A 23,233-nucleotide genomic window follows, 5' to 3' on the forward strand; every position below is an offset into this window, starting at 1 on the left:
AGAAAACCCAAGAGTTATTGTTGAAAAGCCCCTCTATCCTCAACGTGTGACTGTTTGGTGAGGTTTATGGTCTGGCGGAGTCATTGGATCTTACTTTTTCGAAAATGATGCTGGGGCAACAGTTACGGTGAATGGATTGCGCTATTGAGAGATGATTAATGATTTTTTATGGCCGGAATTGGATGGTATTGATTTGGACAACGTTTGCTTTCAACAATACGGTGCTACGTGCCACACAAGCAACGAAACCATTGATCTTTTACGATTGAATATCAAAATAACACCTCTTATTGGAAAAATTGTATTTAAATTGTAACTTTACTAGGTAACTACATAGGTGCTAGTACGTATTTGTTTGTAGCCGGTACAATTTTTTATCTTCAATTCACCAATAAAACCACAACCACAGATAATAATAAAATAATTCACTGTTGTCATAAATAAATGAATTATTGAATGACATGATTCATACACACGGATAACACTAATGTTGTCACTATATTTTTGTTCTTGGAATTTACAAATAATTATCTACCTAATCAATTATTAATCATGTAACCTCTAAATAGTATAAAACAAAGTCACTATCCGCGTCTGTCTGTTTGTGCGCTTAGTTCTTCTAAATATGCAACGGAGTTTGATAGGGTTTTCACTATCATTTAGAGGATTTCTTCCGGAAGTCATGGGTCATGGATATTAAATTTATTGAAAGTAGAAAAAAGTCGAGCAATGCAATGTACATTAGCTAGTAATATATAAAAAATAGCCTGCTTGTGTTTGTGCTCCCAAAACTCGAAAAGTAGTCAACCGATATCGCTGAAAATTTCAAAAGTTTGTTCTTATTAGTGCCAGGAGTGTTTATAAAGTGGTTTGAGTGGTAGAAGAATTCGGTGACGCCCATGCAATACTTAACGTAATATCTGAGCACCTGAATAGAATACGGCCGAAAAGCCGATGTAATACCTTTGAGGCGTACACGATACACAGTGCTATTCCACACGCTAAATTATAAAACAAATGCAGCATCTAATTCGCCAATTAACCGAGCTCTTCATACTCTAAATAATATTTGTCTTAACTCTAACATTGACTTTTTTTCGGATTCACTGCCCAAATTCAAACGTGGCAACATGTCAATAATTTAAACTATTCAATGCGCACACATACAGATACACACACACACAAACACTCACACATACATGACAAACGTCACACAAACACCTATATACTACACAAGTCACCTTGTAATTAAGGAATAAACATACCAGTTAGCAGACATTAAAAGGAAACATGTCATAGGTACCCAACAGTATCTTATTCCTGTATATTGTTTCATCTCTGTAAATCATGTTTCTATAATATAAAAAAATAATAAATTATGTTTTTTAAGAGTAGAATTATGGTATACAGTAGTGAATGCTGGAAGAAGTCAGAGACGCCCAAGAAAGACATTATAAATAACGAAACACGGAGTTCGCCAATTTTCCAATAGTTTCAAGTGCGTTATTAATGTTATAATATTGCGATTATTGTATTGATGCTCATGTTTTAACTATCATAATAATCGTATTTTGCTCTTGTCTCGCAATGTTTACTATGAACTTCCAGCATTTTCACAACACTTTCAACATTCGTGCAACCTGTGGTTTGGAGATGAAGAAATCATCAATAAAAATTTGAAGACGATCGTCATTCAAAAGAGATTTTTGGATTTTGGATAAAAATATCAGGAAAATAGAACTGAGGTAGAATAATAACGATCCTATAAAGCTCTCAAAATAAAATAAATATTCTTAAAACATTGTTGATTAAGAATTGAAAGTGAAAATGCAACGAACAAATTGGCTAATAATTTAAAAAAAGACCCTTGCTTGTGTAGCGGTGTGCTGAATGAAGGAAACATAATAATTATTTGCCTTATTAAGGCATGACGTTTATAAGCAAATTCAAATTTCAAATACAAAACACCTTAATTCATAAAATATAAAGAACCAAGTGTATTTCTTAAAGCTAACCTAATGAACAATAAGTAAAAAAGACATATTCCAAATACGCGAGTTTAAATTTTAAGGTTAACTTCTATCAGTACCTACTTAAGTACGTACTCAATTTTTTGTCTTTATTGGGTAGTTTTTTTTTTTACATACTTTACACAACAGATTTTGCAGTGTACAAATACAGTTCTTTCCCTATGCAAGCTGGTGCTTGTGTTTAGGAAAGGAGCGCTCATTTTATAAAAACAAAAAAGTGTTCTTACGGTGATACCAATATAAAAAAATTGAAATGCTTAAGCTGAGAAAGGGTAAAAACGTTAGAAGCATTAAATACTGACTAGTCACTTAACGATTTATACTTTGTAGGCTTATTAGTTTAGCGTTATTGTATTATTGTATGTTTATGGATTTTCTTACCAAAGGTAAATTGAATTTTATCTAGGAACATTAAAATTCCCGGAAAACTATTAACTTTATTGGTGTCAAAAAGGCAACTAAATATTCTTACTCGAGTTTAATATACCTATTTTCTACCTATATACACGGTGTCTGGAAACTCGTGATACAAGCGGGAAACTGGTAAATCTATATCACATTTGGTGTCGATTTCACTTCAAGGTGTGACTATTGTGTGTTTTATTTGATTATTTTTAAATGATAAACTAACGTTTATAAGACAAGGTTTTATGCGTAGCATAAAGAATAACAAATAATTATAAGCAATAATTAGTCATCCGAAATACTAATACAAATTGAAAATATCTCCCGAGTAAAAATAAATGCCGCCAACGGGAATTGATCGTGATCAGAAGGCACGGGTTCAATTAGTATTTATTAAGGGATATTTTCAATTTGAATTAGTATTTCGGATGACTAATTATTGCTTACAATTATTTTTTGTTTTATTTGAGCTTTCGTTTTAAAAAAGTCGAGTAAATCTAGTCCGAAGTAGTTTAGGTCCAATTTGAAAAAAAAAATCGATTGTTAAGAGGAGAATAGGTAACAGCTGTTTAACATATTTTAAATGCGACGAAACATAGGCACAGCTCCAAAAAAAAATTTTAACTCTTTATTTGCTGGAAAAAAATTAAAAAAAGAGTGAAAAACGAAAGAAATCGCAAACAAAGAAGTTTTTTTGGGGTTCTCTATGTGATGTATTTATTCACCAGCAGCCTTCGTGTACTATGAGTTTCCAGACACCATGTATAATGTGTTTGGTGAAATGGTAATTCGGTGAGTAAGGCCTTCTTATAATGCAGTAGCGTAGTACGTATTCCAGAACCCAGAACAGCAATAAAAAAGCGAATGGGTGTAAAACAAATGCAAACACACTGCAGTTTCATTGGACCTCGTACTTTCAATCTTTTACCGAAAAATATTCAAGTGATAACTAAACTTCCTCAATATTTAAAAGAATTAAAATTATGGCTTTTCGATACAGCAGTTGAAACTTTTTTTATTTAATTTGTTTTAATCAATTTATGTTTCTCATAAAATATTCACCATATATTACACTAAACACTTATAACTTCACTATACACTATTATAAACACTTTTTATACAAAACGCTAATACAAAATGTAATCTTGTTTTTTATTTATGCCCACAATTTGTTTTATTTCTAGGTACAATAAAATAATAACTTAAATATATTACCCACGCACAGGCTGCGCCTTAGTGGGTTCCCATTATTCTTATTGATTTATAATATATTGTATGTAATTAATGTAAAAATTGGGAAAAATATAGGAATTAAAAAAAAAAAAAAAAACAATGATTAAAATAGGGTGGAGATCCTTAGAGAAAAGAAGCCGATTAAAGCATAACGGACAAGATATAAAGGGAGGATTAGATGGTTTTGACATGTGGAGCAGATGGACAGAAAAAGTTGTCTCCGGAGAATACATCACTCGTGAGTCGATGAAAGAAGTCGGAGAGATAGCCTGAAGACATGATACGATCAATTCATTTTTTAAAATTATTTTAAAAACATATCAAAATTGTTCATCTTACGACTTAAAAAAAATAATTACATTAATATTGATATTTTCTGGAAGAAACATGGAAGAAGAAATCGATCCACATATGAGTATATAAATAAAGCCAAGAAGGAAATAACCAAATAGACCTCGTTATTCGAGGATAGCTCAACAAGAATCACGAAAGAAAATAAAATAGAAATCTCCAAGAAAATAAACTCTATCATGGAAATATTTCGCATATGGCGATAGACCTGGCAAAAATGAAAGAAAAAGATACAATAATGAAGGAAATGCTTAAAACGAAAAAAAAACATCTATCATAAAGCAGAAATGTAAAATAAATTTTAAAAGTAGGTACCTACCTACTAGACCGGCAGCAAAAACAGCGGATAAAAAGTGATAAATAAATATATCCGAATTGATACTGTTCAACAAAATTGTCCAGTTTGGAGGTATGTGTAATGCGGTTCCATGATAACTCAACACATCTTTAAAAAGTGATGTAAAGTCTTTAGAAACGATGAAAAAAAAACCTTACCTAACCTAACCTAACCTACTCAACCCAGTTAAAAAAGTTTTTGTTTCATCACTTTCCATGACTTTATGTAACTTTTTAAAGATGTGATGAATTATCATTGTGATGATTTATCCGGTCACCGTTTAATGCGTATGCCAAAACACAGTTAATTCCACCACTTCTGCTTACCCTTCTGGGAATTGCATGATGGCTAAAATTATTCACTTGTTTGTTGATTTGCGAGAGGTTAGGCCTCGTTTAAGATATTGCCCTGGGGCTCGCGAGTATGTCTCTACGCCATTGATATCACTTCGTAACATAAAAACAGCAAAAACAATACTAATAAACTAAAACACTAAACATTATTACTTGTAGCTTATGACCTTTTTATGAGTCTCGTAACGCGTTATCTTGAAACCACTCAACACAAGTAGAAAGAGCATAAAAAGCTGTAGGTATATTATATAACTGGTACCTATTGCCCAGTAGTCATTTCCCGGCTTTGCCCGAGTTACAGCAGGATTTTGAATAATTGAAAAATATTGAGCTAACAATGTCGCGCCTAATTTTATTTTTTGAAAAGTAAAACAGAAATTTCAAAGCTCCATAGCTCACGTTGGTAATGTTATTGCCAGCTCAACATATTTTCGTGCATCTTGAAGTTACAGACAGGAAAACATGGGTAAATATTGTACGCCAGAGCTCATCGTTCATGTGTTTATGCTGCTTCAAAACAGACCATTGGTTTGTAGTTCTGATTGTACCTATTTATCGAACTGATAAACGTAAAAATATATTATGTGCTTGTAAATAAAATAAAATACTATCCTAAATATGCACATTCCAACGAGTAAACTCGTTCTAAAAAGACAAAAATGTTCTCTATCTTTGAGAAAAGGCATCGGAAATGAAACTAGATTTGGTCAAAATGTTAAGCCCATATATATCGATGGTCCGGAAGATATATTTTACAAGTGGCGTATCAACAAACCCGCAGGCCCCGGAAAAAGCTATTGCCAAGCCCCGCCCTGACGATTATAAATACATGTAATGAATATATTCATTATTGACTGCTTAAGGCGAGACAACACTCTAAAATAAAGCCAGAATCTTAACGACGTATGTGATGCAGCCGTGCACAAAAATATGCGACTCGCGGCCCTGGTGTATTGGACAGATTGCGGTTGAATTTGCCATATCAAACTCTAAAATAAAGTGGGAATCTTAACGGCATAAGTGATGAAGTCGTGTAAAAACAATATTAAGTAAAATAACGCTAATTTTATAGTTGAAAAACGTTTTATAAATTTTACAAACCGTTTTACAAAAAATACTTTAATTGTCAAGTCCTATTTTTTTAATCTTAAATATAAATAACTTACATACATGGGGATCTCTCTAGAAACATTTGCGATTTTAGTAATACGTTCATCAGAAATTATTAAAATGTGAGCGTCGAGTAAACCCCTGTTATTAGAGTCGTATGTCGCCTTAAACTACTTGATAATTTTGCTGTGTTAAGGCGATGCACTACGTCGTGTAACATTTTAAATTGAGCCGCTATCAATAATAACCCTTACGAAGACGGCGATAAGGTTTAAATTCCCGCTTAACACCATCCGCCTGATTTGATTTATGCAAGGAGAAAACATGGCTAAAAAGTGCCTTTTATTTTATTTTGTGGATGTTCAGGCATAAATATTTAATTTTTTTTCGATCATTTTATAAATAACTTAATTTGCCACATTATACAATAAAATCATAACCGAAAATGTGTTCGTAAGTAGGAGATTTTGAACTTTAAAGCAGTTTTCATAGGCCTATACACTATTTTTTTCTGGGCTTATAAACAGACTTATCTAAAAAAATACTCGATTATTTCAAAGGTCAAGATGTATTCTACTCGCAATATTTAAAAAGCATCTGAAACATTTCTAGGCGACCAAATTTTCAAACAAAAAACACATGATTTTGCATTACTACGTATGGCATCGCCCTAACAGGTAATGGGCACTGCGCCACAGGCAAAATTTTATTATACAAATAAGTTAATCAAACAAAGAATCGTGGAGAGAGTTGAGATTGTATAATAATACAGGGATTAACTAGATACTTGTTCTGAAATGAGTGTTTTTTGTGTGTCTTAAAATAACGGATAAGTTCCTATATTACCTAATATTAATGTTTGTATTTTACGTGTGTACAGTTAAGTATCCAATCTTCCTTTGTACGGTTTGTGTGGGCAAATGTTTTCATCGGGTTCATCAAAAGGATATGCTATAAGTTTATTTTATCTCTTAATGTATTTATTTAACTTTCTTTATCTAAGCAATTGAGATAACAGGAGAAAAAACCACGGCAGTACAAAACACAAATCAAATAAAGAAAACCAAGATGGCTTTGTCTGTATTTACATAGTTCAGTATTTACATAACTATATAAACTCCTTCATCCTGCCTGCTCTAAAATAAGAATTAACTGAAATTAATAATTATGTCGTTTTCGAGATTTTTTTTATTTCATTGTGGTCCTGCCGCTGAGAGTTCCGTTGGATGCTCTCTTTCTATTTATAGCTACATGAGAAAGGGATAGGTATATTGACAGGTTCAATTATAGATACCTACACAGCATACTAATAGCTTTATTATCTGTTTCACCGCCGCTTACTAACGCTACTCGTCAAGTAGGTAAATGTACAGCTTACTGTCATCTTAATAGTAACTAAACGAGCAGTTACTAAATTAAAGGATTAAATTAAATTAATAACAAAGTCTGTTCGGAGTCCAGTCAATCCTGCCAAGATGGTAGCCGTGTTTGATGGTACCTTTTATTCCGAGAGAGCGCGCTCCGATTTGACGCACGAACTGTCAAATCGGAATAATCAACATTATGGATAAGTTGAATTACAAATTCCATTCGTGTAGCTGGGAACAAAAATATTACTATTTTTTATATTATGTTATTTGAAATACACTAAATAATTTAATTTATTAATACTTGTTTTATGTAAAAGACCTAAGGGCGTAAAAAATAAATTAATAAATTACGCAGTCTACAGTTCACAGAATTACTAGTTTACTCAAGAGGTGGTGAAGTTATAAATGCCTACAAGTAATAAATAATCTCGATGCTTTCACAAGAAAACATAAAATTTATAGTTCCCAGTTCAACGAATTTTATACGAATTTTGTCGTAATTTAAATATTTAATAAAAAATTACTATCCAGAAGAAAGCAATTTGTTATGTATTACCTTCCCTATCAAATCCATTATCAAATAGTTACGATTAAAATGATATAACGCAAGGGTGTAGCTATAACACTCAAATAAAGGGATTCGATCATAAGGGAGGGGGGATTGATGTTGGGTGGTGGAGCAAAAGTGAAATGGGGGGGGGGGAGTTGTAAAATGAATTAGTAAGTTTTTTGGGATCTCTACATTACAGAGATTAAACCCCCATACATACTCCCTTGAACGAACCGACGAACTATTATGCTTCCACCGGTAGCACGCAATATATATAATAAGTTTGTACATCTGTTCTGAGATTGGTAAATATAATACGTGCCAAACAACCGAGCTCAACAAACAAAAACAGGCCAACAACCGAGCTCATTGCCATTGACACTATATCTATATTACCTATATATCAAAACAATAATGTTTCGATGTAGGAGCTTAATAAAAGGCATGGGTTGCTATTATTCTATACAGCTATTTGGCTGTTAATGTTTGACGAGAGACCGTTTGGCATTTCATCTATCTGTAAATTTGTTTGGTGTTCCGTTTTCGGTTCAAGATGGTGGCCGTGTTCGATAATACATTTTTATCCCACCAGAGTTCGCATGAGCATGGGTTCTACTACGAGCTCTCAAATCGTAATAATCAATATTATGGTACACAACCTGAAGAATGTTTGAAATAAGAATTATTGTCATTGATAATCAATTATTGTAATTTCTTTGGGAAAATTGTATAATTATATCTTATTTGAAATTTTTAAAAGGTTACATCAAATATATATGGTTTATAATTGAGTATTAGGTACCTCCTTACAAATTTAATGATTTCAGAAGAAAATTTTCAAAGACAAGTTCAGAAACATACTTTATCGGACGCGAGGCCAAATTTTCACCTTTATGATGGGAAAAAAGTTATGATTGAGTTGAAAAAGATTTTTTTTTTGAAACCACACAAGATCTGTTCCCAATCGTCTGAAGCCAGACTATGGCATCTCTATTTGGGGTATGTTGTGAGGCTGAATGTAGTGGATGGGGAAGAAGATGGGGAAGAGGGATGCGGGGAAGTACCTAGCTCTTCAGATCTGGTCACCAAACACGGCCAAAACCATTTCAAGCAATATTTAAATTCTGAATTGTTGTCTTACACCAGGGCGATACTGAGAGTATTTTCCACTCTGGAACTTGTCCCAAATATGATATATATTATTGTTAATGAGTAATTTACGAAAAAACAAATATCAAATAAAATTTACTTGTGTACGCAGGAATTTGAACCGGGACTTACAGTGTGCTAGTCGATAGTATTACCCCTTGACCACGGAGGCCGTCATTTTTAATTTGACCCAAAAAAACTAAATAGGAAAAGCTTTACACATTTCATGACGCCATAGCTTTCGAGGGTTTTTGCTGCTTCAGGCAAGCTAATATTCTATTTTATAAACTTAATTCCTTACTTTTAAGAAAATTTTAATTTTCTAGTATCATTACGAAAAAATACCTACTCAAAAAAGGTTTTTTAATTCGTTCATTAAAATTGATTCTCGGATGTGAAATTGTATTACTGTCGGCACCTATTCGATCAAACCCTTCAATTTGAAATGTTGGGATTGAATTTTGAGCAAAATAACCCTACAAGAATACAGACGAATTGAAATGCAAATAGCATTTCCGTTCATTAAAAAGTCGTGAACGAGTTCCGAGAATTAGTCAGAGTCGTTGAAGATTAGAAATGAATTAATGAATCATCGATCTGTTTGACATTCAATTATGCAAGTGCGTGGATCTGACCTCAGGTTGTTTATTGTGTAATATAGTACGTGTAAGACTACAGGCCCGTCGAGAGAGATACCGCCAGAACATCGGATCTATCGTAAATTTTAACAAACATCGTTACGTTTTATTAATCTGTTATACTGTCCCATTTTACTACACGGTTAGATTGAAGATGATTTTAACAACGTTCTTTCACCAATAAATGTATTTTCTTTTTTGTAATTATTGATTGATAATTTTATCTTCACAATAATTTCAAGATTTTTCGGTCACCAAACTAGGCGCGGTCGGTCTTATTCCGTAAGGTAGATTGGTGTCGTCGGAAGACCCATTTGGTTACAGGCGTTTTGTTTGGCATCTTGGCCTGTCAAGAGTTAAAGAATTTAAGGACAGAAAATTAAATTAAAATAAATATTTCCATTTATTCTTGTTCCTATACCACTCAACACGCATATAAAGAAGATATTTGAAATAAAATGGTACCATTCAGAAAAAATCTCAGATAACACATGGGTCAACCGAACTACAAATATCAAAGAACAAAATTATATAATAACTAGAAAATACAAGATCCTTTAAAAACAGCTTTAAAGAATTCCAAACACATACACATAATGAATACTGTATAAAAAAAAAACAATTTCTTACTCTTATAAGAAACACAAATTTTTTTTTATTTAAAATTAAAACTAATGGTACAGCAAGAGTGATAATTTTGGTCTTAATAACAAAAGAAATAACACCCCTCTCCCATACACACAAGCATAGCTTTTTATGTGGTACATCTTTAAATAAAAAGATGAATACACAATTATGAAACAGAAAAAAATTCTGTATATTATACTTAAGGCGATGCACTACGTCGTGTAATAATTTAAATTGAGCCGCTATCAATAACAACCCTTACGTGGATGGCGATAAGGTTTAAATTCCCGCTTAACACCATCCGCCTGTTTTGATTTAGGCAAGAAAAAAACATGGCCAAAAAGTGCCTTTTATTTTATTTTGTGGATGTTCAGGCATAAATATTATTTTTTTCCGATTATTTTATAAATAACTTAATTTGCCACATTATACAATAAAATCATAACCGAAAATGGGTTTCCTAAGTAGGAGATTTTGAACTTTAAAGCAGTTTTCATAGGCCTATGCATTATTTTTTTCTGGGCTTGTAAAAAGACCTATATAAAAAATACTGGATTATTTCAAAGGTCAAGATGTATTCTACTCACAGTATTTAATTAAAGCATCTGAAACATTTCTAGGCTACCAAATTTTCAAACCAAAAACACATGATTTTGCATTCCTACGTATGGCATCGCCTTAAGAATTATTACTCTGTTATTGTTCGAAAAACGAACAGGGGTTGGAATAGCCGCCCTTTACAGGGCTATTCCACACAGATAAAGTATAAATTAATTATATAGCTTGTGACAGGCGATGCGAGAACACAATGCATAACGTTAATTCACAATCAACTTACCGGGAGGAGATGGTGAAATCTGCATAGTGAGCATCATCTGTCAGCACTGGAACGTTTAGCGTGGTTGGTAGCACTCGTTATTTTAGATTAAATTGCGATAAAAAATACGTAAGATAATTATTTCGATAAGGAACCGGCAATGTTGTTATGACGGGACGAACGGTTTTTGTGCGACTGCTCGGCCCACGGCCTCCGTGGATCCAGCTGACATGTGCGAAATTTAAACTATACAGTTCAAATTCTGACGATACGATTGGTTAGTACACGGCCTGTCAAAAGCAATTGGCGTTACGGAACAGTTATGTTATCAAATATGTTTATATTTAGTGTAAATAAATTTCCATTAAAAAATAATTCAATAATGCGCCGCTCCTGTAACTGTCGAGTTATGTTCTATTTAAACTGTTGTTTAAAATTGCCAATGATTATGTAAATTTATTCAGAGACTAAAAGATTTGTTTACCGAGGGCGTGTTGTTAATTTTGATACACATTTTGCCCGTTGCATTTAACTCAACAAGTTATAGTGTTTTCCTTCCTCTATCAATAAAAATGCAGAGCATTATAACATCTCGTATAAAATGTATCCTTTTTGGTTATTAAACTTTGACTCGCGAAAAAATATTATAAATAACGTAGTCATGTAAAATCATGTGTTTTTGGTTTGAAAATTTGGTCGCCTAGAAATGTTTCAGATGCTTTAAATAAATACCGCGAGTATAAATACGAGTACATCTTGGCCTTTGAAATAATCGAGTATTTTTTACAAGCCCAGAAAAAAAAATATAAGGCCTATGAAAACTGTTTAAAGTTCAAAATTTCCTACTTACGAACCCATTTTCGGTTATGGTTTTATTGTATAATGTGGAAAATTAAGTTATTTATAAAATGATGGGAAAACATTTAAATATTTATGCCTGAGCATCCACAAAGTAAAATAAAAGGCTCTTTTTGGCCATGTTTTTTTCTTGCCTAAATCAAAACAGCTGGACGGTGTTAAGGGGGAAATTAAGCCTTATCGCCATCTAGGTAAGGAGTGTTATTGATGGCGGCTCGATTCAAAATATTACACGACGTGGTGCATCGCCTTAAGCCCAATGACACTATGAAAGTATTCTTCTAAGGCAGTATCTGCAAGGAACCAAGAACTTTTAAGCTTAGCCCCGAGTCGCCACTGGTTTTTGTAGATAATCAAATTAATAATAATCAATCCGGTCAAATTCATTAAAAGGGTCTTCCAAAAGTCAGAAATAACAGCGAGCATAAATACGTTATTTTTTTTAAATACGACATAAAATCAGGGCTGGCCCTGAGCCAAAAAAAGTAAAAACCACAAGGGCGCTAGTTAATATCAGCGCCTTGGCTCCTTGGCAAGTCGGCGCCCACCGTTCGGACCGCTCCAATTGCGCTTGCACTAAGCCGGCCCTGATTACAATTGTGATACACTTTCGGTAGATTTATTTGGCTATGAAAATTTCAAATCATATGTTGTATTTTGATCAGTTTATGTTTCGGCGACATGCACAGATACTTGTAGATTAATATCATATTCTTATATAATTGATCTAAGATATTTAATTTCTAATAATTATAAAATTAATTTTCGCAATCCTGCTCACACAAACTGATGCCGTCTTAATCAATAATACGGGGGGATAATAACGGGTTAGTAGAAAACATTACTCATAATCACGCGCGTATTAGTAGTTAACAGATTTTTCAACGGCCCTACCCACAGGTATAGGAACGTATTACGATCGTAGTAAGACGGAGATCGCGAACTTTGTTACCAATCTGGTTTATTTGACAAATATCTATCGGTCGCGCAGTGAAAATGTAAAAAAGCAGTAATACCCATTTGCAGCACTGCGTCAGAGGAGTATTTTAATTTGAAATATCGATTAAGGCGAAGCTTAATGCTAAATCACTATTTTGATTAATCTTTATAACAAATTGGTGTACATTATGAATACCAAAAATATGCTTTAGATAAATTGAAGGGTTTTCTATCGTTTCGCTTGCGTAAAATATAAATAAAAAAATAAATTACTCCATAAAAAATATAAATGTAAGCTACAAAAAAAAACATTTTTTCAATGGAAATTTATGAACGTGTAAAGGAAACAACTTTAAAAAATACAGTATAATACTATGTATATATAAGTACAGATTAAATTTTAAACAATAAATAAAAAACAGTTTTATGCTTGAAATCGAACTTTTCGAGCGAATGTAATGCCTATTACCTACAATATAAGGTATACCAAGAATATACACATTTTTGGCTTGCCTTTTAACAGACCGGATCAATGAAATTACAAATGTCATAGGAAGAAACGAGAAGTTAGCAAGAAAACGCGAAATACGACAATGACCGTGTTTTTGAGGTTTGGAACAAACTGGTGCCAGTCTAAAAATCTTGTATGAATATAACTAGCTAACCATCACGCCGTTTCCCCGCAGGGGTAGGCAGAGAGGACGGACCGCCAAACAACTCGGTCTTGGCACACACTCCTTGCCTCATTCACATTCATACATCGTCTCATACATACTCTTCTATTGTTCTGACTCTTGACATCGCCCGACTCAAGTATCTGATTCACTTGGTCGTGCCATGTCTTCCTCGGGCGTCCCCGACTTCTGCTACCATTCACGATTCACCATGAATATTATTATTATGAGTAAAGATTTAACTACACATAGCACTAAAATTAATATTCATATCACTCTCCACTAGCGCAATTCAACCAACTGCCAATACATATACATTATCGATATATTTAAAACCTCTCCATCCTACATCAAAGCAAAAATAATTAGAGGTTTATGTAACTGATATGTTTCTGCAAAATATAGCTTACATATTGTTTTAAGTAATTTAAGTATTTATTGTACTAATATTTATTATATGTGGGTACTGATTTGTTATTTCTGTATGATGTTTTGTAAATTTTCTACGTGTATTATGTTTGTAAAAAGGCTTATGGGCGTTAAATAATTAAAATATAATAAATAAATTTGAACGCGATCAGTATATTGCCCTTTTCACCGCTGGAATATTTATAAGTAAGAATGTAAGAGTATGGGCCAGCTGCCATTATTATATCGATGGTATGAGAAATAAAAATTAAACTAAATTTAACCTGACAATAATTTAAACATCATTTTAATTCTTGACATTTACATCGGCTTAACCTCGACCAGGCAAAAGTATGCACGATCGGGAATTAGCAAAACTAAAGATTGTAAATTAGTCACGTTTAATTTATGAGATAACTTGCGAATCGGGGCGGCAGCGTTTTAAACTCGATTTGCAAAATGTATCTAGGAAATGAAATCATCGTAAAACAAGTTAGTAATTTACCTACATAAACTGATTAAGTGTTATTTTATTACGTAATATGCCCATTTGGGATGCATTTAACTGTTCGAGGTCAACATACTTTGTAGTTCAAATTCACTTGCAGTCTAAACTCTCGAATGGTGAGCTCTAATTTGCAAACTTGTGCAGCTTTTTCTAACTGGAATTTCAAAATCGTCACATCTGTTTGCAACGATAGAAAACGTTTCTACGGTGAGATTAATGAGCTACGGAGCTTTAAAAGATTCATTATCATCTGTCGAAAAAAGGTAAGACGTCTCCTTTGTTTGTTCTACCGGTATTTCAAACGGAAGATGATCCGAGGAACTAGCGTCATTGATCCCTTTGGCACCGGTGTGATTAGGGGCCGTTCAAGTATTACGTAAGCAGATGTATTACAATTATTTACCCCCTCTTCCCGCTTGTCACCAAAAGTAAGCAAAACTCTTACCCCCCCCCCTCTCATGCTTACGTAAAAATTGGTACCTATATGCATTTTTCTGTTAATTTATTCTGTTTTTTAAGCGAGTACCTAAACGTATTAATTATTTGTGGGAATGGGGATTCGGGGGAATATGTATTCGGTTTTCAAACATAGACAATATGTGGGTTGCCAATGTGTAAAAAAAAATAACTACTGCTGAGCAGTGCTGACGTAATCACTATCTCGACCCCCCCACCCCCCCATGTCATCAAAAATAAGCAAAGCAAAGACCCCCCTGCCCCCCTATAGTGCTTACATAATACTTGAACGGCCCCTTATCCATTTGAAAAAAAAAATTATTTTAATATGAAAGGAACTTTTAAAAAAAAATTGTCATTCAAAATTTCTACCAAGTTTAGTTTTTCCGGAAATACATTAAAAAAAAAATATAATTCATTATTATAAAATAATGATCAAAATATATAAATAATTTTACACATTCCAGAAACTTGCCAAAAGAAACTGGTTATTTTATCATGTTCTGTTTTGTCATTTTTTATTTCATCATGTTTTGTTTTGTCATCTTTATTTTAACGTATTCTGTTTTGTCACCTATTCTTTTATTATGTTCTGTTTTGTCATCTATCATTTTATTATGTTCTGTCTTGTCATATTATTTTATTATGTTCTGTTTTCTCATATATTATTTTATCATGTTCTCTTTTGTCATCTATTATTTTATCATGTTCTGTTTTGTCATCTAATATTTTATCATGTTCTTTTTTGTCATCTAATATTTTATTCACTTCCTTTTTTCTAATCTATTATTTTATAATGTACTGTTTTGTCATTTTATATTTTGTCATTTTCTGTTTTGTCAACTATTATTTTATCGTGTTCGGTTTTGTCACTTTTTTGAATTTATCCAGTTACCATGAAAACTTTAGGAATAAAAATAATGAATGAAAAGAAAAACCTAGCCGAAAAGGCCATCATCAGTCTAGTCTTTGCAAATAATGCTCTTTACAGCGCACATCAAACTGATAAAAGTGTTTTGTCCGACCGTTATTAAGTTTCTTCATTCAAACAAGTTTTGCTGCAGATGCTGCGGAAAATAAATTAATAACTTCCATTCAGAATTCTATGAATAGTTGTTTAGGTACAACCTTTGGGCAAACATTTCTTCGTAATGTTTCACAATAAAATCACTTTTTTGTACAGATCTCAACAATATCGTTTCTTTGTGCACACGTACAATAATATTAAGATGCCCATTATTCAAAATGGGCAACGCGTAAGTGTAGTGAGTACTTATTGCGTTAGTCTTTTACTAATATTAACTCATAACCATTGAGTTATGTATTGCGTTAATTGCGCATCCATTCGAGCTTGAAGGGTAATGTTTAAATGTGTTTTTTGTTTTTGTTTATTTAACAATAGATCTTCAATCTGGAAATATCATGTAATTACTTAATCGCCTCCGTGGTCGAAGGGTAAGGCTCTTGACTAGCAATTCGGAGGTCGCAGGTTCAAATCCCGATGTGCGCAAGTAAATTTGTATTTGATTAAGTTTAATTTTAACAATATATATAGTATATTTGTGGCACGTTCAAGAGTGGAAGAAACTCTCATTAACACCTTGTTAAGATAACAAATTCTAATTAAAACGTTGCTTGAAATGGCTTTAGCCGTGTTTAATGACTATATATGAATATCCAGGTAATTCCCTACCTTCCTATTCTCCTCCCCACTATCTTCAGCCTCGCAACATAATCCAAAAATAATAAAAAATAAAAAAAAAATTTTGCTAAATTTTTAAAACTTTAATATTACAGTAAAAAATATGCTTGTTTTTCACCTCAATAAATATTTAATAACCCACTATTAAAATAGGTAATCTATAATAACTTTACACAAGAAATACATGGTAGACGGAAGATTTATGTCGATTTTCCGTGTGTTAATTAATCGCCAAATTCGATCTGCGATAGCGCAATTATTAACTAAAATGTAATGAAAACATCTAACAGTATACAATTACAATATATTTGCAAGGTTGCTCATCTGGAATTTATTATACGCGATACTGAAAAGGTTAATATTTCTTATGCCTATAGTAAATCATCAATTTTCAAATATTACAGATATTTTTTTGTCTATCATCTGAATATCTGATAGTTTAGTCTTGATTTATAGTTCATTAATGTCCGTTAAAAAGATTATGATATCATAATAAAAGTCAGCATTAAAAATCGTCTGCACGTTTGCCTAACTACCTTAGTATATGAAGTTCCAATAATGCGTGTCTGCTCTGGAAACATGTTATTATATTTTAATGTCTGCGATCCGGGTAATAAATCTTACCAATTCGCTTTTAAATTTAAAAAAATACACTATAGGTGGTGCTCGATCATCAGTATTATAACCTAATGTGGGATGTAGGAAGCAGAAAGATTATGCAAATAAATAGGTGTGTAAATAAGATAATTTTTTAGTTACCCAATCTTGTTCGTAATCCTCCTGTGATGGATTGTCATTGATGAAGTCAGCATCTGGTTCTGTGTCTGTCCACTTGTCTTCTGCCATTATGTAATGGCTAACCAGATCGCCAGTATTCTGCGATTTCAATTCAGCTTCACGTTGGATCAACTTGGCTTGTTCCTCTCTTTCTTCATCATATTCTTCTTCTTCGCCTTCTTCGTAGTCTTCCTCATAACCGTCTTCCTTCTCATCGTCGAAGTCTTCGGGATGTTTCACCCTTGAAGAAAACCTGGCTGGTACAGAGCGAGTGAGGATTTTTCTTGGGTTTTCTGTTAACTCAATGGCTTTCATGGCTATCTCCGTTGAGAGTGTTTCGGTTACAAGTTCACTTATTGGTGATTTTTTTATTGATCCTTTCAAGCCATTTTCAGCAGGTAAGTCAGGATTTACTTTCTGGTGTTTTTTAGTAGCGTCCTCATTTTTAGATATTTTCTTAAACAGATAATCCAACTTGTGGAAGCGGCTGTGTCTTAATTGCGGTTTGTTGACCAGTTCGATTTGATTTCCGGAGCCTATGTTCGCTGGCGGGCTAATTTCGGCGTCAATCGCCTGTTTTCTGTCCAACTTCTGTTTGTGGTTGTTGAATGTCCGTGTTGTGGAACTATCAGCGGTCAGCCCTCCGGGAATACTGCCAGTGATACACAAACACAGAAATACAACAAGCACCACTCGCCTCACACTAAACATGTTAAAACTAAAATAAACCATCCTGCATGAAGGGAGTCTTTCGCATACCATTATAATATATTGTACCCAAATTACGCTTCACTGATTTATTTTATATTACCAATGAGATAAGTTCTGTGTAATAAACAACATTTCCTTTTGGTCCGTAGTCTAATTTTAAGTCATTAAAAGAAATAATGTTCAAATTTTTGCAAATATGTTTTTGTTTGTTTTTTATTGCATTTAGTGAAAATGCAAGTGTTCAGTCTTATGCGGTGTGTTAAATAAACGCGCGTTATTTTGGAATCGAACACGCTTACGCAAAGGGAAAGGCACGCGCACGTGCCACACCCACGGGAAAGAAGCCGGTAGCAGCGCTCGGCACGACAGCGGCACGGTGACTGGCTCTGGCGGGCAGCGGATAGCGGACAGCGGGCACTCCGCAACTCCGCACTCTGCACTCCGCCAGCGCGAGCACGCAGCGCTCGGCGGAGAGCGCTGGCGGTCGCGTCTCGGATCCAGCACAGATCACAGCACCCAGCAGCCGCAAGCATCTCCCGGCTGAAATAATACTACACCGCGGCCGATAAAACACGCTGTTTACTTTGAGATGCGCTTGCAAATGTCCTGTATGCGCTGTGAGCGAGATTAAGAAGGGGACGCTTAGAAAGAGGTTTGCAATTTGAGATCATTAGAGAGGTTGTGTAGTTGCAGAGGATGGTCGAAATAAGACCAATCACTGCCGAAAAACTGAGGTCGCTGGGAAGTAAGTGTTGTAAAATTGCATTTTGAACGAGGAGACCTTAATAGGTGATGCAAGGCTTGTGCATGAGTGTTGAACAAGAATAATAAATTACGTTCATTTTGATTAGAAATGTAAAATAGAGACAGGAATGCCAGGATAATATAAGGCGTACAGTTAGTTTATTATTTATTTATTTATTTATTGTTTAGGAACATTTACAGACTATTAACATGAAAAAAAATCATTAGATAAGCGCTGCAAAAAAAAAACGTATATGTCAACAGTCCACTTAAAAATGTTCACATCATGCACAGATTAAGTGTCATTATACACTATGTATTAACAAAAAATATATAAACAGCAAAACGTGAGCAAAAGCAAAAAAAGGAGATATCAGAAACAAAACATACAGATAAATATGTGATCCAAAAAAACAAGAGAAACAAAAATAAAACAGAAAACAAATAGAGTAAATAAAAAAAAACAACAAACATTCACAATCTATTGCTAATTTGCTTTTTAAAATAAGTGAGACTATTTGCATATATATCTATGTAGTTACACTCAATAGAATTGTACAGACGACACATTCTAGATAATGGATTGAAGTAGGCAATATTGTTCTTAAATAATTCTAGATGGAATATATTATGATTCCTTAGATTACGTCTATTGGGAACTTTAATAAGAATATTGCTCACACATTGAGTTGCTTCAAGCTTGTCATGAATAATTTTGTGTAGACATATTAAGTCAGCAAATTGTCTTCTTTTATCCAGGGTCGTAAAGTTAAAGTATTGGAGTCGTTCCTCATAAGACTGCAGTACGGAACTTAGTCCATGTTTAAACGATAACAATCTTAGAAATTTTTTTTGTACAGATTCAATAGTTTTTGAATATTTCAAGTAGTGAGGGTTCCAGATAACACTACCATATTCCAATTTGCTTCTGACCAACGAGTGGTACAAGGTTATAATGGATTGGGTATTTTTAAATGGTTTCGATATTCTATGTATAAAACCAATCATTTTCAAGGATTTAATCGTGATATCACTGATATGTACATCAAACTTAAATTTTGAATCAAGTGTGATTCCTAGATCTCTAATAGTGGTGACTGCATTTAATTGAACATTATTAATGAAATATGCATGATTCTTTCGTCTTCTGTTACGAGTGAAGGTTATAATGTAACATTTATCAATATTTAGAAACATATCGTTTTGAGTACACCAGCTATATAGTGTGTAAAGATCTTCTTGTAGCATAACTTGATCAGAATCAGTGGAAATTTTACGGTAAATCTTGAGATCATCAGCAAATAAAACAAAATGGCAGCGTAACATGGGGCCAAGGTCATTAATAAAGATTAAAAAAAGCAGAGGGCCAAGATTGGACCCCTGAGGTACACCTGAGGTTACAATTATGGGAGGTGACTCATACCCATTTATAAGTACTAACTGTGTTCTATTTTCCAAGTAAGATTTAAGCCATTTTAATAGATCACCGTGGATACCTATACGATCAAGCTTCTGTAGTAGAATAGAATGGTTTACTTTATCAAATGCCTTTTTAAAATCTGTGTAAATGGTATCTACTTGAGTTCTTTCGTTAAAAGCACTGCAAACGTAATCACAAAAGTCAAGAAGATTAGAATTAATAGATCTGTTGGGAACAAATCCATGTTGATTAATGCATAATTGTGGTTTAAAGTGTGTGAATATGAAATTATACATTATAGATTCGAAGACTTTTGCAAAACATGATAAAATACTGATTGGTCGGTAATTTTTCACAAAAGACTGATCACCAGATTTATGTATTGGAACAATATGTGCATTTTTCCATAAATCTGGGAAAGTTCCTGTAGATAATGATTCGTTAAATATAATGAAAAGTGGCTTAATCAACGAGCTAGAGCAACATCTTACAAACAGAGGAGGTATTTTGTCTGGTCCTGGGCCTTTATGTATATCAATTCTTTCTAAACAGGATTTGATTGATTCCATGCTTACATTAAGTTTACTAAGACTAAATTGGTTGAATAGAGCAGCATTTAGTCCGAAAGTATTTGATGTGGGATTCGACTGAGTATAAACTGATCCAAAGTAATTAGAGAACATGTTGGCAATCTGCTGTCCATTATTTGCAGACATTGAATCCATATACATTATTTTTGGAATAGAATTTGTATTACGCAATGATTTAGAATACGCCCAGAAAGTCTTTACATTATCTTTTATCCCTTGCTCAACTAGGTTAATATAGGTTGTGTAGCATTCTTTAAGTATTTTTTTTGATCTTTTTCTAAGAGTAGCAAACTCGGCATAGTCTCTTGGGTTATTGTGTTTTTTAGCCCGTAGTCTAACCTTATTTTTCTCTTTGAGGAGCATTTTTAGAGATTCGCTAAACCAATTGGGATAGTGATTTTTTATGTGAGTTTTTTTTTTTGGAATGTGTTTATCTATAATTTCCCATAGAATATTGTAGAATAACTGTACCTTATTGTTGAGATGACAGTTGCTGGAAAGTGAGGTCCAATTCACATTTGTTAGATCCTGACAACATCCTTCATAATTACCTTTCTTGAAGTTATGTTTGACAGGAGAGTGATTTTCTTGTAAGTATTGCATTTTTTCTAAATTTACATTTATTTCAAAACAGGGATGATGATGATCGATTTTTGATAAGTTAGCTGTGGCTGAAATATTAATATTGGTTTTATCGGATAGAACAAGGTCGAGAATATTAAAATTTTTGTTAAGTAAATAATTAAATTGGTGAAGGTTACACACTGAGATCAAATTGACAAGGCAGTGAGCTTTGTGACAAGAGTAATTGGATGGAGCTAGTATTTTTTTATAATATGCTATGTCAGGTGTCCATTTAATTTCAGGTTGATTAAAATCACCAATGATTATAAATTGAGATTTGGGATTAATGTGTTGCAAATAAATATCCTGAATATTTTTGATTCGATTACAGTAATCATCGACAGATAGATTAGGGGGAATGTACAGTACACACATGTAGATGAATGAGTTCGAATTTTCATGCGGTTTTATCATTAACCATAAATCTTCACCACCACTTTCCCAAGATGATTTATGAATTGTTATTATTTTTTTATTGACTGCTGCTAATACCCCCCCACCTTTTCTAGATGTAGAGTTAGTGGATTCCCGATCTCTTCGAAAAACCAGGTAACGCTCGTCAAACAATTCATTATTGAATATTGATAGATGAAGAAAGAAGTCGGGGAGCCACAGGAAGACATGACACGATCAGATGAATCAGATACTTGAGTCAGTATAACAGAAGGGTTAAGAAAATAGTGTTTGCTAAGACGGCATTGTAAGGCGTGCAATTATTATCGACGCCTCCCCCTGCGGGGAAATGGCGTGATGGTTAGTTAGTTATTTAGCCTGTCATATTACTAGCGTTTGTTAAACCTCCACTGCCGGAACTCTCACTTTTAACACTCGAGCTGCCACTCAGCTGTCCGCCCCGCCGATACTTCAGGTTCTTCAATGGCGTTTCAGACATCGCCATTCATTCAAAGTTGAGCAACCTGCTATCTTACAATGTGAGCAACCTAGATACAGAACCGCTCGAAACGGTGCGTGGGATGCCACAAACACACGTGTGCAACTACCGCTGACAAAAGCTCGTTAACTTGTTAGTTATCTGGACAAAAGCCTCTGAACGATAACTTGCGGCAATTATTCATTCACAGGTCGACAGGTGTAACTATTATGTATTGGCGTTGTGCTTCAGCCCAGCTTGCAAGCTGCAAATCGTTGCGCAAAACTTGGCAGGCTTGTCACAAAGGCGATTCAAATAAGCTGTCTGGGCGGGTCAAACTTTCAGGAAGTTTATTTGCACTGTCATCGCTGCCATTGTCTGACCGCCTGAATCACCGAAATGCATGATCACGGTTTTAGGTACGAAATTAAAGTCGAGGCATACTTCATGACTATCTTTCTCAGGCAGGTAGATAGTTTATGACATTGACCCTGAGGCGTACCGCAGGGCCTCCTAGAGGGACTTGTAATAAAATAAATGATGGACAGATAGTCATAAAACGCGATGTTGTGTTGAGATTTTTAAGGGTGTAGGGAGGAAGAAGCTTGCTTGAACCCGCAACCCGCATCCTGGGCTATCCAACCACAACACATTTGCGGTAAGGGGTAAGCCTTTATCCACTAAAAGGTTCACACTGTTTAGAGTGTTTAGACCGTTGACTTTTACACGGGCAAACTTGTTTAAGGCTCCGTAGTAAGCGTTCAAAAAGAAGAAGAAGAAGGTGGTTTGATGGGATATATGTAAATACGAATGTTAAGAGGAGTGCGATAATATTAAAAAATATATAATTAATAAGCGTAAGAAAAATATTTAATAAAGCACGACTTATTTAAAAGAGAGCAAAAATCCCTCGACAAATATTTAAAGTAGCATTTAAAGAAAAATTTAAGTTTTGCCTTTGACATATTGAATAATATAACA

At 33.8% G+C, this 23,233-nt stretch overlaps 1 protein-coding gene across 2 annotated transcripts in view; it reads right to left on the reverse strand.

The window, feature by feature from the left end:
* The window catches only part of LOC149421024 (uncharacterized), a 44,923-nt gene extending 26,552 nt beyond the window's left edge, over window positions 1-18,371 (reverse strand). For both annotated transcript variants that reach the window (XM_089635336.1, XM_089635337.1), the window contains exon 1: window positions 17,275-18,371. In XM_089635336.1, the coding sequence (XP_089491462.1) occupies window positions 17,275-18,054 (780 nt within the window). In that variant the 5' untranslated portion in view covers window positions 18,055-18,371. The remainder of the gene's footprint in view (window positions 1-17,274) is intronic.
* Window positions 18,372-23,233: the final 4,862 nt, after the last annotated feature.

The sequence above is a fragment of the Hesperophylax consimilis genome, chromosome 9, assembly GCF_061612785.1.
Source record: "Hesperophylax consimilis isolate HC1 chromosome 9, BYU_Hcon_1.0, whole genome shotgun sequence".
NCBI classification, from domain to species: Eukaryota; Metazoa; Arthropoda; class Insecta; order Trichoptera; family Limnephilidae; genus Hesperophylax; species Hesperophylax consimilis.